Genomic DNA, 19,256 nt, shown 5'->3' on the forward strand with positions numbered 1-19,256 from the left:
GTGCCCCGGGCATCCCGAGCCCCCCGTGCCACCCGGCGTGCCCCTGCCCAGCCCCGAGCAGGGAGGATGCTTGGCAGGATCCTGCACGCAGCAGCAGCTCCTCACCAACGCGGCTGTTCCAAGGCTCCTGCTGTTTACAGCCTCCAGAAGCCAACGCTGGCACTGGGAAAGTCGATCGGGGCTCTCCTCGGATGACCTCCCTTTCCAGGGAGGCAGAGCCAGCCAAGAGGCCACCGCTGGTCCTGGCTCCTGAGCACAAACCAGCCTTTCACGGCTCAAGTAGGTCACTGTGCAGCGGGGCCGCAGGCAAAGCTGCCATCCAGTGGCTGCCCAGGGTCCACTCCTCAGGGAGCACAACAGAAGCCCAGGAAGAACAGCCCGAGTCTCTGAAACACCCCCACCACGAGAAAACATGAGAAATCACACTACAGGAATTTACAAACTATTTCCAACACTGATCAAGGTTTTATTTTTGTTTCGTTGGGGGTTTTTTAACAGTAAAAACAAAACAGCTGTGTTCAAAGCAAAACCAAAGATCTCAAAAAAATTTTTTGAGGTTTACTAATAGCATTGCAAGATAAGGCTTCCCAAAGAGTTTTATTGAAATAAATTATTTTCACCTAAACATCAATTCAATTCCTCTCATTAAATTCACCTTCACCTAAAAACCAACAGTAGAAAAATTACCAACAATTCTAGATAATACTGGGCTCCTTCTAAAGGACGGTGAAACTAGAACTCACTCTTCAGAAGTTTAAAAATTAAGTCACTGCCATGTAAAATTCAACTATGTAAGCTAGCGGCAGCGGCGCCAAGGGGATCTCAAAAGTTCTTAAGAAAATCCAGGTTAGCAGGTTGGGCTGCAGCCAGCAAAGGTCCAGCTGCTCCCATTCCTCCAGTCTTTCTGAATAAACTCAGGGTGAGGTTGGGGGGTTAAAAATGAAATAAAAAGCAGGATAACAGAGCAATCTCCACACCGTCCCGTCCGTGTTGCACTGGAGTCCAGGACAGGCAGGTTTTACTTTTGACTCCCTTGGCTCACAGCAACCCTGTAACCTTGCCTTAAGTCCCTCTTCTTCACTGGATCCCCCTCTGTTCCTCGCTTCTTCCTGGACATAAAAGGCAAAGGAAAAGCACAGCCCTGGGGATGAACAGAGCCAAACCTCTGCCAGTGCAGAAGAGCCCAGCAACAGTGAACTATTCTATGCGGGAATCGGCGCTTTGCTGCACAATTCATGAATTCAGGTTTTTCTGTGCTGTGTAGCCAGACAACTTCATCCAGTGTAAGAATCTCCCAACGAGGCTCCCCCAGCCCTTCAAGCTGCCCTACATAACACCCTCAGTTGCTGAAGAAACAGGGACTGAGGAGCCTGCTCGTCTAACACAGGGCTTGCTGCAAGCTTCTAAGCTTCCTTCCCTCGGAGGAAGTGCCCTGATCTCGAGCAGAACATGCCCGTGCACTCTGTGACCTGCACCCACAGCTACCTCAGAACACACTTCCCCAGTCTCTGCTGTGCCGTCAGCCCCATAGCTCATGCCAGCTGCAGAAGTCATGCCCGTGGTTTAGAAATTGCCTTTTGTTGTGTAGAGGATCAACGTCACATAGAAAATATTACAAAAAAGGTTAATTTGTCAGCTGTCCAAACATTATTAGACCACATGCTTTATACAGCAGAGAGGCAGCCAGCTCACTCGGCAGCACAGCCAGCTGAACTCTGAAGAGACACTTTCTTGCTGGTATAGAAAGCGCAGGGTTTTTCGTAATTAATTTATTTATTCAACGTTGCTCACGAGGAGGAGGAAGGAGGGGCAGCGGGCGCTAAGAGTTTTGCTGCATCTGAAGTCTCCGTTCGGCGGCGGCAGCGAGGGTCCTGCGGCGCAGGGTGGCGGCGTCGGCCGTCGCTCCCTCGGGCAAAGGCTTCTCTGTGCTCAGCTCCTCATCGGAGGTTTTGTTTAAGTAACGCCTGAGGGAAGAAAGGAAAAGATGAGCGAGCAGCACCCAGTTCGTTCTGGCTCTGAAAAATGCATTGCGGCAGTGGGGAGGGCTGGAAGGCAAACTAGGAGGAAAATGCCTCAATAAAAGTGCACACAAGTTATGTGCTCCTAAAAAAAGCCTATGTCACCTAGAACAGACTCTGCAGAGTTGGCAGAAGCTCTTAGGTTTTGTGCAAGATCCTTGTGCCTGTGTGAAGGAGTCAGTTCTAAAGGTCAGGGCTGTCCTCAACTCGGAGCCATTCACAGCAGGTGAGTTACTGACACCCTCTGTTCCTGCTACTCCACTCCTCAGCCTCTGGCACTGCCTACAAGGCACTCCCTGATGACAGCAGCTAAGTCAGTGACAGAAGGGACACTGGGGGCTGCACAGCATAAGGTAAGGCCAGAGGGCAAGGAAGTTGCTGCCAGAGTTAACATCCCAGTAAATTTTTACACTTTAATGGCAAAAAAACAGTAGTTTGAAATTCAACAGCTCTTCAAACCAGTAAACCAGAAAGTCAACAATACTCTGTCTTCCTAAAAGACATTTTTTCAAACATCAAGGAAAAATTAAGTCTAGGAGCAAGTCTGTTTATAGACCTATAAATGGTGTCACACCCCCAGATATTTATAAGGCATTTCAGTGTGGAAAAGAAAAAAAGCAGCTGTAGCCTGACAACACCAAAGGACCCAGAACTCAGTGGGGTTGTTGTAGACCCTCTCAGCAGTGTCCCTGCAATACAAAGGAAGGGAAAATACTTGTTAAGAACACTACAAAGTTTTTTCTACATCACTGAAGTGCTCTTCCTTTTCTGCTTAATCAGCAACTGGATGCTAGTAAAGTCCACCAACATAACTGGAATATCAGAAAAGTTGAAATCTACCTGTAACAGCTATTACTGCTTGGGCTAAAAGGAACAGTTCAAGTTGGCCCCTTTCTGCTCAGCGGTGCTGACTGGCTGGTGCTGAGCTCCTCTGGTGAGGTCTAGTAAAGGTCACCTAAAGATCTGCACTGCTCTGGGCTCTGTATCTGGAAAAAGTGGTGCCTGATAGGAATTTCAGTTGTAATAGCACAGGCCATGAGAGCTGACACTGTGCCAGATGCCAAACTGAAGACTGCTAAAGGACTCAGCTCAAGTAACTTGTTTTCAGCTCATTCTTAGACTAAAGCCCACTGAAGCTGGAAAAACCAGCCTTTGATTTCAAAGAGCTTTGGATGAACTGCACAGGAAGCTGTGTGCATGCTGGAACACATTATGCCATTTCTGAGTTGGGTTTAGCAGTACAGCATCCTGAGCCTGCTGTGGCAGATGTATTAATTCCTCTCACTGGTTTTCATATGAGCCCAGGCTCTCAGTGGTCCAATTCCATTTGAAACCCATTCTGGGGGACTCCACCGAAGTGGCCAGGCTGGAGTTTTAGGAAGGAACATACTTTCGAGCTTGTTGCAACAAGTCCTCCTTCCGCTGAACCAACATACGCTGCCTTTCATCGGCTGACTTGGAAAAGCGACTTCCCCTGGCCTCAAAATCTTCTGCTTCATTAGGTTCTGCTTCCATTTCATTTAATTCCACCATTTCTTCCAGTCTGGAGTTCAGTTCAAGTGGCACTCTCTCAGTCTAAAAGAAAAGGAAATAAAGCATACATCTTTGCAAAATTTGGGCTTCTTTGCATCAAAAGAACAAGCTACAAAGAATTGTCACTTTCTGAGGCACTGGAATAAACCAGAATCTCACCTGCTATACCCAATTCCTTGGGGTTCCTTTGAAAAGCCCAGCCAAAAAACAGAACAAAGCTATTTCAAACCACGCTCAAAGATCCTGTATCTTATAATGCTTTATCTTTCATGCCATGTTTGAAAGTAATGTCAAAGACAAACATTAATTACTCATAATTAATGCTCTCCGAAAATGGGGCATTTGAAAGTCAGATTCTGCAGCTGACTTGACAAGTGATGCAACAGTAAATAGTTGAAAAAGCAGAAATCCACATACTAAGGAAAGAATAACAAATGTATTTGTAAAGATAATTTGTGCTCAAGAAGGGAATTCATGAAGCTTCGGTTCACTGGGTTCTGCAGCACCCAAATCATTCTGGATTAGGCTGCTGGAGCAAGGCTGACAACCATCCCAAGCACGGTGTGCCAAGAGAGGAGCTGGCAGCCCCCACATGGCACCTCTCCCCCCTGACAGCCAGCTGGTAACACGAACCCAAAACTGGGCTGATGGCTGATGGTGTGGGCTCGGCAGCAGAGGTGAAACGGCACATCCTGATCGCACCCTGCCACACACGATCACATCAGCCCCGCGCTGCAGAACCACGCGGAGAGCCAAGAGTGTGGCAGCAAGAAACAAACCATCTCAGGCAAGCACTGAAGAGTGCAGCCATCACTTCATATCCCAGAGGACACCCCAAGCCAGTGGGATGCTCCAAGGGAGTACTGGCCAAGGCAGCTCCCAGTGCCTGGTTTGGGGCCTTTGGCAGAGGAGCCGAGGAGCCGCGATTCCCTGGGATTGCTGCTCCAGCCCCAGCGCCCGGACGTGGCAGCATCGCACAGGCTTAGGCAGCTGATGTGCAAAACAAGTTGAGTCATCCCAAAGCCCTAGAGACAGGCCAGTAACACCATCTCCTCGACACAACACCTTCAGAGAGCAAACACCAAGACAAATGTCACTTCCCATTAGGTCGGTGAGCCAAGCAGGAATCCCAGAGACCAAGTCAGTACAGTCACTGCAACCTCAAACACAAGCGTGGGTGTTCAGCCTCTCTCAGCAAAACCACCAGTGCTGCAATTTACCAGAGGGCTCCAGTACACACACAAATGCACTGGGATAACATGGGACAACCACTGGACTGCCTCCAAGCACTGCCAGACCCCTGAGGAGGGAGGGAGGGCCCCATAGGATGGTCCAGTGGATTATACTGGGGGCCAAGATGACCTTGGCAGACCCAGTGGAACAGGTACAGAGCAACTCAATTTCTGCTTCCAATTTCCACACAGGTAGGCAGAGAAAAGGGAAGCTTGCTGGGGAAAGCAGTGAGGAGGCCACTCACTGCAGTCAATGTTCAGACAAGGCTACTCCTTTTTCCCCATGGGCCATTTGTATCAGAAGATGCAAGGTGGCATACCTAAAGTTTGGGGGTTTTTCATAAGGTTACAAAGATTCAAAAATCAATACTCAGAGTCCAGTCCTCTATCTGAACACAGGAACAGTTGCCAAGGAGGTTTTAGAGAGAAAACTATCACAGCTAATTGCAGTAAAGGTTATGACAAACCTCAGTAATGCAGCAGAACAAAGATGCAGAAGCATGTACACTACAGAAACTATTCTTTCAAGCTCCAAGAGAAAGTTTCATGAAAGCCATGGGATGCCGCAGAAGTGTCTCTAAATAACCACCAAGTACTTAAGCAAGGGAGGACATATAGCATAGGAATGGAAAGGAGGCAGAGCATTATGCATATCACTGGAAGCATCAGCATTCCAATGCACAGCTGGAGAGAAGCACATGCACAGTGTCTCACTAAGGGTACAGGCCAGAACTGACAGAGGCTGTCAGTATTTAGAGCATTATCTCACAAACCTGTAACCTGATGTTATACCATGATGGTGCTCAGAGATGCCTCTCAACTACCATTAGATTGTATCAGCTCTTACTCCCCAAAACCACAAGGTACAACTGGGGAAAAAAGCCCCAGTCATTAGCTCTATCTTAAGACCTTTGAAGTCTAAGTAGAATGAAGTCATAATATAAAATAAGGCACTAGGAAAACAAACACTATGCATGAGGAGTTATTTTATTTGAGAGTCTTGGGTGCCCTAAAAAAGTGCTGTTTCCAACAAGCAGAACTGATGGGTTGTTGTTGATCTCCACTTGCTGTTGGAGATCTACAAAGATTCCCAGTGGGTATGATGATTAAAAAAAAAAAAAACTGAATGCTTGTAAAACTTACTCTAAGGCTGAAGTACAAAGAACTGGAGTTTCCACAGCCTCTCAGAGACTGTGTCATAAGGCGTCAAGGTCTATCTACCCACAAATTGGAAATTCAAGTCATACTCAGAGGAGATTATGGCAGCTTCTAATGTCCCTTCCCACTTGCCTTTAAAAAGCTTCTCAAAACTCCAGTGAGCCCTGCTGAAGTAGCTTGTTTGCTCCTTGCCCTTTTCTCACAGACAAGCCTTTGATTGACTACAGCAACAGATTCTTCTGGCAAGTAGAAAGAAATACACCAGGTATTTGGTTACAAATTAAAATCAAAATCAAGGGGACACCAAACACCAAAGTGACAGGAGTTTCCTAGAGCCAGAGGCTCCCAAGGCTCCTCTCCACTACAGAAATACTCTCAACAGCAAGGAGTTAAGTAAGACTCCTTGGTAGAACTCCGAGTTCTGTAAGAAGAGTGAGCAGCTTGTCCAAAGGCAGCCTAAGCTAACACTAAATGCACAAAGCATTTCTGAGGCAGGAGGAGGACAGCAGCCCCTTCCAGCCTCCACAGCACTACCCAGCAGCACGTGTCTCTCTATGCATGGCAGTCCCAGTCTCCCACTTCAGCTCTTGCCTATGATTCCCTCCTTTGGCACAGTGCATATCCATCCAGGAAAACCCTCACAGAGGCAACCAGTTCATCCCCCACAAGAAGCCACCAGCAGCCCACCTAAACTGTGGGATATTCACAACTGTTCCACTCTCTCCAGGTCATCTCTGTGCTATCCTACATGATAAAAACAGGTTCTCCATCCAAACCACCATTTGCTCCAGCCAGAACACATCATCTGAGCAGAGCTCAGCAGCACTGCAAAGCAAAAAGGCATCTCTGTTAGAGAGCATGTGCTCAGTGCTGTAATGTATGGACACCACTCCCAGGTTTTTCAGGTTCTGTAAAAGGAAGGACAGAAATCTAGGCAGTTCCAGGCAAAGGGAAGAAAGATGAACACAACACAATCATTCCAAGTGGGATTTGAAGCCAGAATCAAGCTAAGGATAACTAGTTAGATATCATTTGTACCAAGAGAGGTTTGTCTCATTAAAGAGCAGAGCAAATGCCTCCAAAACCTTCAAAGAAACCAAAAAATGCTTGATCCAGACCAAGATTTTCATTCCTGCAGTTCTGTAGCTGCTGCCTCAGGCTCTTATCAAATATCTGTACCATCACTACCACTTCTTCGTCAACCTCAACTGCAGAATCAGACCAAATCAAAAGGGCTTTTGTCTTGCAATCTGCTAACAAGGGAACTGCCACAGTTGAATTCCAGGTAGTAACAAGTTAGCTATTCAGGTCACTAAAGGCTGCAGTGAAAGTCACACACCTCACAAATTCACTCAGCCAGCAGAAAGGGAGATTTACAAAACAGAAACCCTCAGGATGTCACTATTACAGTCAGGGAAAACAAAAGTGAAATGAGATCTTACTTTACTCACAGGGTAATTTTCTTTCCCTGCCACATTTTAGATAGCACATACTGCTTAGTAAAGGCCTTAGCAAAGAACAGCAAAACCCATTATTGTGCTTTGTATACAGAAGGGCTGTTATCTCTTGGTTCAGTTCATGTCTCACTCCATTCCCACCAAAGATCTCCATGTCCTAAAGTGCTTCCTCCAGAACACAAAAGAATTCTTATACTCAAAAAAGAAATACTCCTCCTTTTAATGGAAGTGTTTGGAGATGCATAGAATGGGAATGAGAATAAAAAGGGGAAGAGCAAAGCAACCTGCTCTTCATATTCCACAGACAGGCATGGGCTGACCAGACATGAAAAGAGACATGATGATCTTCTGTTCTTTGTACCATTTGAGAGCACTTTCCCTCAAGGAAGAAAAAGAAAAGTGCACAGATAATTCTCTACAGGGGCACTATATTCATATCTGATTTACCTGCCTGACTGTGTTAGCTCTGATGTGAAATGCAAGGAAAGGCTGCCACCAGCCTGACCTGCTTTACAGAACCAAAGCCACCTACCAGTCCATGCAGCTTCTAATTGTGCTTTCTGCCCATTTTTATGCCAATTTACCTATTTACCTGTGTGACAGTTCCAGTATCCTCCTGATCAGTACTGTGCCTTTCCACAGGGTTGTTCAGTGCAGGTCTAATGCTATCTGCACGCTGAAATGCAAACATCACAGGTTTAACACAGTGTGGGAAATAGCAAAAAAACCCTGAGTTCTTTGAACACATTCAAACTCTGCCCTCTGCAATGTCAGGCATTGTGTTCAATTTAGAAGCAGATAAGTTAGCAATAAACAGAAAGCTCTGTATTGAGGGAGAATTGTCTCTGCTTCCCCACACGCAGACTCCAGATAACAGTATTATCTGATGTGCACAGAAGCAGAATTCAATATTGTTATTAACAGAAACACTGTCCCCAGACTGCTTTACGAAATCTACTGGCACTAATTAAGAACAAGGCATCATTTTGCCAACATTCTTTGCAAAAAAATCTTCCTAAGTGGTACAATTCAATTATCTGTCAGCAGAGAAATCAACTGGAAATGTTCTAAAAGCTCTGCACAAGAGAGACTGGGAAGAGCTGCTTTAACTGAGCAAATATTTGTCTCTTTTCTAGCTAGGACATTTTCAATGTATTTTTGGTACATGACTGAATACACAGCATTTACAGAGATTTAAACAAAGGGAAAAACAAATCCCAGATTCACCAGTGCTTCAACTCATTTCATTCCCCTCACTCATTATTAAGAGGCTCAGTGCTGTGATAAGAAAGAAGGTAATTTTAGGTGCACAGTTTTATGACTCACCTGTGTGGGGAAAGGCACCTGGATGCGCCCTTCTAGGATGTTGTCAGTGGTGATCTCTACAGAACGAGTGAGCTGCAGATCCTGCAGGACTAAATGATAAGGAACCTGAGGGAACATCTCCTGAATCTGATGGGCCTGGAGAAAGCAATACAGTCAATATCAGCAGTAAATAGAAGTTAGTTGATAAGTATGTCAACAGAAAGAGATTAAAAATATTACCAGCTCGAAGATGCTGCTTATGATATGCAAGAAAAGAGAAAGAAAACCCATGCTGGCTGTGACTTACAATATGCTGCCTCCACTAAAGTCAACACCCAAACTGCAGCTCCCAGGGAGACACCACATGGCCCTGAACAGTGTCTGTAAATGCACAAAGCTTTCAAAAGCTTCCCAACCTTCTTCTTAGGACAGCCTTTTTAGTAAAGGGTGACTGAAAGTTAGATCAACACTGGGAAGAAAAAAACTATTTTTCTTTCTGCCATATTGGTTCCAAAATGGTACTGACAAGGACAAGTGGAGTAAGTTTTAATAAGCCACTCCCTCCAGCCACCCTCCCTACAAACCAGTTTAATAGGGTCTGAAAATTCAATTACATTAAACTGAGTTGTCAGGGAACTGTTATTATTGAATATATAGTTAGTTAAATAATATCCCAATTAAGTTTAGTAAAAGTAAGAAGGAAGACAAATAATACGGTTTTGGAGTCCAACAATCAGATTACATTTTATACTTAAATGTCTAGTTTCACTAATGCCGAAAGTCATGTGGGGGCAGAGGGGAATGAGAATGGCAATAAGAAAAGAAAGGTGGAAGGAATTTTGAGAACAAAGCAAAAACTATGCACCAACTGACAGTGAATTCCAACACAAGAAACTACTGTAAACCTAACCCTCCACTCTACTAACTTGTGACCAAACCAACTGATTCAGCATTTCAGCCTCTGGCTTTCCTCTCAAAATACTTCCCTAGGTTTTTATTCAGTAACACAAAGGAAAATGTCACTTATTTTCTATTAAAAATGTGTATCATTTTAATAATTTGCTAACCTTTAACCAGCTTTCCATTGAAGTAGACATTTTAATAAAAGTTGCTATTGTACTTTTGATAATACACAATCCTAAAAATATAATTATTCATCTTTAACAAAAGCCCATTTGTGTCACTGTGTCCAGTAAAAGAAAAATTAAACTGACCTCAGATGGAGAGTTCCTGAATATTTAACTAATAAATCATCTGCCAACATCTTTTTGATCCCTCCCTGCCTCAAACAGCATATAAATAGTGGCTTTACCCTGCTGATGTTTAAACAGAAGTATAGACTATGGGTGGGAAAGACCTAATATTCAGAAAATTCCATCACTTTCACAAGACACCTCACTGAATATTTATTACCATGGTATAGAACACAGTAGCTTGAAGAACTCAAAGGAAACAGCACTTCTCAAAAAAATGAAGTGTTTCATGAGGACACATCCTCTTCTTTTTGTACTACATTAGTTTTTATGGATGAATTCAATAAATATGGAATTTCTCATCTATACCTCTATCATCATCATGAATCAGCAAAAGCTGAGGGTGCTAAAGAGCCCACCTTACAGTGATAAGACACTGAAATTGCTATCTTGAAGCTTAGTGCTATTAAAGATTAAAAAAACAAATCAAAACCTATAGAAGGTTTGACCAGTTACTACTTGACCAACAGCTAAATTCTCTTGATACAGACTTACACCCTTTGGGGCTGCAAGTTGTCACAGAAATACTGAAAAAGAGCTGAAGTTGTACTAAGCAAGCTGAGAAAAAGTCTACTCATCTACCCAGGAAGTACATGCCATTCTTCTACCTCATTCACTTACCTCCAGACCTGTTCTTTTATGCTGACACATTTGAACCCAAATACAGATCTAACTTCACTGAAGTAAACCATCACTCACTCAGAAAAACAGCTTTCATTTACTGTCCTACCACTGGTTTGACTTCCTTCCCCTTTATGTTCTCCATTTGCTTGTAACCTTTCCCCTGCACAACACAAACAGGAAGGCTGAGGTGCAGTCTCACCATAACATTGAGCTGGGAGTTGCTGGCTTGTGCAATTCCAAGGATGTTGGTGGTGTGCATCACTTCCACAGAAAAACTGGGCAGCCAGCTGGCAATTCGGGAGCCTGGGAGGAAGAAGTCACCAAGAAAGAGCATGAGAATCTCAGCAGGCCAAGTACTTCTACATGTATTTAACATAAATCTTTATATTCCACAAGGTATGTGCAGGGAGTTCTGCAGTGCAATCTATCCCTAAGGTCTCCCAGACATGGAGAAGGCTGGAGTGAATCAGTAACTGCCCAAACTTCAAATACACTGTCAGAACGGTGCAACAATCTGGGGGCTGGAAAAGAATCAAGGAAGTAACATATCCTTGTTTTCTTTTTTTATGTTCCTATTAAAGTGAAAATTAAAATAATCCAGAGTCAAATCCAGTTCTGGAATATATTAATAAATCCAGAAATTTTACAAAAACAGGACAGCTTCTAAGCAATCTAAATCCAGGCCCAAAATGGGTCATCACTGAAAAATACTGCTTCAAAGGGACACAGAGTAACTGAACAAAGTGACTGCTGCAATTGTGTGCTTCAGCTCAACAGAGTAGGGCACATGGGTGCCTCCTTCCTCCTTCTGTGCTGCCAATTAAATAAACACAGGCTTTGCTCTATGCCACTTCTTCTATCTCCATGGTAATTCTGCAGGTCTCCAAGACACTGGAGAGCACTGGGGAGGATAGCCATCAAAAATACTGCGTTATTCTAAATAAATAAGTCCTTTGGAGACCTAAAGCACCCCAGAAGTGGAAGCCATGCAGAAGCTATCAGCCAGTTTCCATGTACCTAGAAATTGTCTGACCCTTCTCTGACCATTATTCTCCCCCTACAATCTCAAAAGCACAGATGAGGAACAGGTCACTGTGTAAGTTTGCAGTGAGCATTTCAACTGCCTCATGGGAGCTCCACAGGGACAGAGCCCAAAGCTGAATATTTGCAGTACTGAAATCATCTGAGAAACACCAAGAGTGCCATCAAAATCTGGGAGAAGACCAGCATGCACCAATACCAAAACTCTAATAAAATCTGAAGACAAACAACATAAATTGCCTTTTTCAAAACAAGTTGTCTCCATACACAGAACTTATTGTGGCCTGGAATCACATCTGCTTTGAGAGCATTTGTAACACACTACTAAAAAACCCCAAACATTTTAAACCATTGTGGCTGTATGATTCCTTCTGAGACTGATCTTCTGCATCTAACCAAGCATTGCAAGTATCTTGTAAACTGAGTAGCAAATGGACTTTTGACAACTACACATTATCTAGGTGATAGGGGAAAGACTGACTTTTAGACTGCACAACAGAGGGCTTTTTTCCTCCCTCTTTGACTGTTGATTAACCATCACATGATAGCAAAAAAAGACACAGGAATTTCCCATTCTGCTTGTCAACATGTCACACAATGAATAAATGGCAGCAACTGAAGCTGCTGACCACAACAGATCCAGAAAAAGAGAGCACTTGTACAAAATCTTTAAAGAAATCTCCAGAGCTCTGGAAAACCCCAGAGACACATCTGAACTCTTGCAAAAGAACTATCAGAAACACAGTGGTGTTCAACAAACACAAGCAGAGCATGATTTGAGTTTCAGCTGAAGCACAGACAGAACTCCCTTCTAGAGAAGGCTGCTGCCCTTGTTTGTTTGGGCAACAGCAGTGGATGTCAAACGTGCTCAGCTCACCGTCAAAGTGGAAGAAGTGATTGTGCTGGTTCAGGCGTGGTCTGCCTTCTGCTGCTGCCACAGGCACCAGGTTCTCATCCAGATTCTCCCTCTGGTGATCCTCCCTCACGTGGTGGCTGTCAGTGATATTAAGAGACATTCTGCAGGTGGGGCAAGATGTGTCTTGTTCCAGCCAGGACCGCAGGCACGAGCTGACAGGAAAACAGTAACACTGTGGTGAGCTTCCAGTGTTTTTCCATAACACCACTGTCACCAGTACATCAAACAGCTGTAGCATATTCTGTACACAACATCAACACATGGACTGCTCAGAGACACCCTTAATGAGCTCCTGATGACTCTGAAATAGGTTTCTTATTACTTTCAGCTGAAAATACTCAAGTGTTCACTTTTTATAAACATACATGAAGATTTATCACAAGCTTAAAACATTCTCCAAGCTTGCTGTCCTTGTAGCTCAGAACAAGCAAGTTTTGCCTAGAAGGGAAAAGAAACCAGTTCTTTTCTCTCACCATTCCCAAGTGAAAAAGGCAAAAACCAACTGGACACATAGTTAATGTATCCTGACACATTTTCATAGCAGTTCTGCCTGTGATGAGGCAATAGCATCTCCAATGTTTTCAAATAGCTTTTCAAAATACTAATACCCAAACCACAAAAGTCAGTACCACTCCAAGAACCCTCTGCACAGATATTTCTTAATACTAACAATTCTATGCCATTACAATCCTTCCTTAATTCTGAAATTTTCTGTCCTGCAGAAAGTGAGAAGTGTTTGAAATGCAGGTTGAAATACTCAAAGCAGTGCATGCTTTTTGATTCATGCTGATATACCCAGCTGCAGCATTTGTTCAAGTTATACCTAATTTTCTGTGTGGAAGAATTTCACAGGACTGAATGCGTCTCAGTATTATAATGCGTACTTCACATTTTGCAGGATGGGTTTTTTTCCCAGAAGTTCTCAAAACACTTTAAAAAGGCAAAGACATACAAAAAGATCGAATAAACCTGTTCCCAAAATTGTGTATTTGTAAGCAAAATGAAGGCACAGATCACAGATTTGGGTTGACAGAGCAAGGGAAAAGCTCTAATTGCAGGACTATATTGAAGTCAAGAACAGCATTCTGTCCAATTCCTGAAAATCTGCCAAGTGCTTTCCATCATATTGCAATGGAGGGATACACAGTGATGGGTTTCCAAAAAACAATCAAAGCACCACAGTAAAAAAACTGCCACCTTCCACCACCTTGGTCATCAGCACAACCAGCATGCTGGCACTGGCAGTGCTGTCCAACATCACCTCCCTGACCACAGCAAGCTCAAACCTCTGCCTGAGCTGTACTCCAAAGGTCACTTGGGAACACCCAGAGTGCCACCACACTGCTGCTCCTCAACAGTTCAACAGCTGGGAAGCTGGAATGGACACAACACCATGTCAGCTGCATCAGCACCAGACCCAAAAAGCCAGCTGTGGTCACACCCACTGTGTACCACACAGGCAGAAGGGCTTGGTCACCCACAGCACCTCAGGAGGAGAAGGGCAAACAGCAAGTCAAGGCTGGCAACCTTTCAGAGCAACAACTCTTGAAATTGCCTGCTTCCTAGAAGGTAAAGGAGATTTTCAACATGCCTAAAAGATTTTGACACCTACTCCCATTAAATTTCCTTAATATTTGGGCACAGGGTTGATCTCAGCAACATGAATCTTCACTATCACCTTCTTTTCCAGTCCAAATAACCCATGGGGAAAAAAAATCCCACATAATTGAGAATGGACACAGTGTTCAGGCTGTTGACAAAATCACCAGACTTTTATGAGGAGAGAAACCACTCTCAGGTTGTAAATAGGGTTATTAGTTACATCTGGTTTTATATGCAAGCCATTCACTGTAACATGTTCCCTTCCTAAAAGCACCAAGGAGTGTAACTTGATTCAGAACTGTAATTGCTTCAGAACAAAATACAAAAGGATCTTTTTAAATACAGAGAAAATGTCTTTCTGAAGAGAAGACCCTGGGCTTCTCAAGTGCTCAGCAGGTGATTAAATATTCACATGATTCAGTAGCATTGGAAAAGGAGTTTCTGCTATGGAGGCACATTATCTCATTAGAGACTTCTTGGAACACAGATAAATATTTATGGCAAGGTTTGTCATAAATGACAACAAATTAGCACACAGATTACAACCTCTGGTTTGACAGTTACCAGAAAAGCAAAAAGCTATTTACAGAAAGTAACACCACAGGGACAATTTAACTGACCTGCATATTCATCACATGGCCCTCCAGAAACACCTGCTTCAATCCCTGTTTCTCATTTCATATTTAAGCACAGGCATGGAAGTGTAAGCACTGCTACAAAAGACCCAGGGAAAGTCACATCCAGCTCAGCATACTATGTCCACAAGCATATGCTACTATTCACTACTGAGTAAGTGTAAGCAGCAGTGTATAGAGAGGCTCTTTGGCCAAAAGTCTCCCAGTTCTACCTACCAGCTGCTTAGGGACCATTTCTGCTGATTTTGTTAACCTCTTTTATAGCCCTGATGGACTCATTACCCCTTGAAATCACCGATTCGGACCTGGCCTCCAGAGGTGTCCTGGGGGACTCACCACCATGTGAGGATGTACTATATAAAAATACTCTGTTTTCTCCTTAAAGCTGATATCTGCAAAGTATTTAAGGATCCAGCTCCAATTTTTCTTCTTTACCTGAAAATTAACACAAACTCCACACAACAAATCTACTGACCTGTGTTTGAGAAACTCAACACTAGTTATCCATTAGCTGACAAGGTGCACACTCTTAGTTTGGGGAAAAGAAGTGCACTAGGTGGAACAACTCAAACATGAAAATGACTGGGGTGAAAAAGATTTGTAGTTTGTTGTCAGAAGCAGACCAAGACAACCCAGGCAGCTAGCACTCAACAGCTCTGCTGGCAGTGTGTTACTTGTCATCCCACTGTAAATTTCAGCCCATGCCCACCTATCCCTTCCCTTCTCAGCTGGGTGCACCCTCTCCAGCCTAGACACGTACTTGTGGAAGAGGTGGCCACAAGGGAGTTTACGTGCAGATTGCATGGAGTCCCAGCAAATGGCACAGTCATCATTGTTCACTGCCAGCTCCTCTGGTGTTGCAACTGCAAACCTACAAAGAAGAAACAGAAGGAATGACTACACAAGCTCAGCATAGCCTGCTCTCTAGAGAATCCAGCACTGAGAAACCTTATCCTCCAAGTTAACTTTTCATTACAAGACCTATGCCAACAGATTCGTTATTTTTCACACTGCGCTGCAAAGGAACACACACATACACATGCCTCTGATGCCTTTTGCAGGCACTTTTCTGCACACCTCTTCATACATCGTAAGTGCAAAAAGCCTTGACTTAGTACCTTCCAAGAGACAATTATATGATCATTTTCTTGAGATCCTTAAATCTGTATAGATTTGGTTTTTGTCATTTTTCTAAATTAGTTTTAATAGCTGTACCCATTAAGCCGTCTCTTTGGGATCATAAGCATTTATGGTGACTAATTTTGGCCTCAGATTTTGCCACTCCCATTTGTCTTGACTTTTCTCCCTTTTTTTTTAAGCTACAGTGCCATGTAAGCAGTATCCAAACACGACAATATAGAAATGAGTGGTATAACAACATTTCACAGCACTGTTGGTGTGGAATGTATCTGAAGAGCAAGCACATAAAGGCAGCTGCCAACTGCAGTTTCAGAAGGAAGTTTGAACGTGGCTCTTCCAGCACAATCAGAATGACCAAAACACATCAAGTTGTTCAGCTAAGAAGTCTGTGATACATGCAACTCAAACACCTTTTTAAGCAGCTCAAAGGGGTTCAGTGGCTGCAACCTCCTGGAAAGAAACAATGCATTATGGATGAACTTTATTATGCAGCTCTTAATGTAATATCACAGCCATTAAACAACTTTTCAAAAAAAGCCTCAGGAATTTCTAGACAAGCCAGCATTTTCCACCTGGACTATAACAGCAGGAATAGAATTATTCAAATGCACAGAGGCTCAAAATTAAAACAGTACAGTGATGTAAAGAAAGAGTATCATTCCCTGTGGCTCTTAAAATTTTTAAGAACACGGCCGAGTTTTTAAAACACTGGATCAGAAATGCAGTACTATTGGGTATAATATTATGTTTTAGCAGGCCTCCCAGTTTCTCTATATTACCTCACTAAAAGGGAGTGGACTGAAGTACTGGCAACATGCTCTCGGCTCCACTTTAGGCAGTCTTAGAGTTGGTGTCAGGTTTAGTAAATACATAGGTAAAGCTAGGCAGGACTTAATTAATATTTTGATTTCATTTCAGTCAGTAAGTGAATGGTATAGCCTAATGAAATTAAGAGTGTTGATTTCTATCACAGGCAAAGCCAGTATTTGACAGCTAAAACAGGCAGAGCTCTTCAGAGCTTCTGTCACCTCACTAAGGTAGTATGCAAAAGAATACAGAAGAAATACTGCACAGAGGAGTTCACTTTTTTGCCATTTTATACATTACCAGTAATACTCCCATTATACAAGTCAATCCTACAAATCTGTTAAAACCAGAAAGAGTCTCCCCATTAACACACCAAATGGGTAAAAACACCACTCTAAGTGTAGAGACTCAAGGGTCAGGTTTGGGACATTGTATCTGTCCAGCTTACACCATGCCACCGTGTATCAAAGGAACACAAAAGAATCCCAGCTTCTTTCTCAGGATCCTCTCTACCAGATCTACATCAAGATTGCAGAGCAAGTCAGGGGCTCACCTGGCTTCCATGTTTCCAACCACACGCAGGTAGTTCTTGTGCCGCCGAATTCGCCGCTGCACCTCGTGGAACAGGTAGCGCAGCTGCATGAAAATCACCAGGCTCGCCATGGATAACCAGATATTGCCAAAGAGCTTGGGAAAACAACCGAGAGTGATTAGAAACAAGCACCATGAGAAACAAGAAGCTGCATCGGGTCTCAAAGAGACAAAGATATCAGAAACCAGCCCTGAAGAATTTCTCTTTTGTTGGGTCCATTTAGACCAACCACACATGTTCAAAGGTACCACTCATTATCTCTTCACATACAACTTTGGCAGCACAGCATTTATAAAGTAAATAAACTGAATTTAGTCCTGTCCAACTTAGCATCCCCTGCTGCCAATGAAAATAATTCAGTCTGGTATTACTCAATAAAATAAGCTAATTAAACACCTACTAAACAGATAATTACACACAGTAGTTAATACTCCTTAACAAAGTTATTTGTGATGACTTCAACTACACAGGAGGAACTAACTTCTCTGTAATATCTGGTTTCTAAAATAAGCAAATTTTTTAAAAATGTAAAATATGTATACCCAATACCCTTTATTTTAAGGACGGTCTATTTGTTCAGCATTATGTCCAGTATTTCATACCAGCATATGAATATGATGCATCAAGTCCAGGGAAAGCAGGGTTAGCTCCATGACAAAATCTGTGTAGTAGACATAAGTGCCTTTGCCCTCCCATGTTCCTTCATGGTTGAGATCCCAGAGATGAACTACGTATCTGCAAGAGGAAGGAAATTAACATTATTCTACTTTTTGTTGTTGTAAAATAGCATCTCTAAAATTCAAACTATTTGGTCCATTTTTCAAAAAACTTCTGGATATGGATTCTTTGCCTTTCTGAGGCTCTGTGCCCACAGTCTCTATGCTCACTCAAGGAGGACTTCTTTTAATGTTACTGGTTTCAAACAGCAACATTTTAAAAAAACAAAAAGCAGTCAATGCTTGGCCCACACTGGCACTACAGACACTGCCAGCTGACAGAAAAGATGCAGCGTTTTTGAAAAACTACTTCAGGTACTGAAAGTCATTCTTAGGATTATAGCAACCACAGAAGCACATTTTTCAGCATGTGAGGTGTTTCTTAGGTGAGTCACTACAGCTCAGTGTCAGACCTGAAATGCTGACAGTGACCTGCACAAAGAGGCTCCTGCATTACACACCATGTCCTACATATGCACACACAGGTGTGTTACAGGTACACATGCATATGACATTTTTCAAAGCAAACCTCTGAGAGACCAGGATCTTAAAACAAACCTTGTAGAATGACATTAAGCATCTATTAACCCTCATCCAGCAGCACCATCCACTTTAATCCATGCCTCAAGCTATCACCACCCACTAAAGCTACCCATGCATTTCAACCCAAATCTGGAAAAAGCACTCCTAAAATGCATTTCCATCTGCAAAAATCATTCTTAAAATGTGTCTACACGTGTTTAATCCTTTGTACTATCCAACATATCTGCCAACTGTTTACTATCTGGCTTTAAAACAAGTGTTTCCTGTAATTACTTAAACACCAGTATAATGTTTCACTCAAATAAAGGCTTCAGGGTAAGACACATACATCACTCAGATAAAACAAAAAAAAAAAAATCAATTGCAAAATTTGTGCTTAAAAACAACACATGCTAAAGCTAACCACCTTTGCTCATCTCACAGAATCCTGCAATGGTTTGGGTTTAAAGGGATCTTGAAGATCATCTCTGCAATCCCTTTGGCTGCCTCATGCAATCAGGCCGTGACCGCTTCCAGGATGGGGCATCCACTTCTCTGGGCAACCACTCACTGTGCCAGTGACTCACTCATCTCACAGGGAAGAATTTTTTTCCTAGTATCTAATCTTACCCTGTCTTCTGTCAGTTTGAAGTCATTCCCTCACGCCATGGCCTTGTCCAAAGTCCCTCCCCACCTCTCTTGGTG

The 19,256-nt window shown here is 43.2% G+C and overlaps 1 protein-coding gene across 3 annotated transcripts in view; it reads right to left on the reverse strand.

The window, feature by feature from the left end:
• Positions 1 to 445: 445 nt before the first annotated feature.
• AMFR (autocrine motility factor receptor) overlaps positions 446 to 19,256 on the reverse strand; it is a 28,250-nt gene continuing 9,439 nt past the window's right edge. For all 3 annotated transcript variants that reach the window (XM_085589680.1, XM_021535220.4, XM_085589679.1), the window contains 9 exons: positions 17,916 to 18,048; positions 17,275 to 17,408; positions 15,535 to 15,645; positions 12,499 to 12,689; positions 10,780 to 10,883; positions 8,725 to 8,859; positions 7,991 to 8,074; positions 3,409 to 3,593; positions 446 to 1,964 (listed from right to left, as the gene is read on the reverse strand). In XM_085589680.1, the coding sequence (XP_085445806.1) occupies positions 1,820 to 1,964; positions 3,409 to 3,593; positions 7,991 to 8,074; positions 8,725 to 8,859; positions 10,780 to 10,883; positions 12,499 to 12,689; positions 15,535 to 15,645; positions 17,275 to 17,408; positions 17,916 to 18,048 (1,222 nt within the window). In that variant the 3' untranslated portion in view covers positions 446 to 1,819. The remainder of the gene's footprint in view (positions 1,965 to 3,408; positions 3,594 to 7,990; positions 8,075 to 8,724; positions 8,860 to 10,779; positions 10,884 to 12,498; positions 12,690 to 15,534; positions 15,646 to 17,274; positions 17,409 to 17,915; positions 18,049 to 19,256) is intronic.

Source organism: Lonchura striata, chromosome 11 (genome assembly GCF_050655825.1).
Source record: "Lonchura striata isolate lonStrDom1 chromosome 11, ASM5065582v1, whole genome shotgun sequence".
In the NCBI taxonomy this organism is placed as follows: Eukaryota; Metazoa; Chordata; class Aves; order Passeriformes; family Estrildidae; genus Lonchura; species Lonchura striata.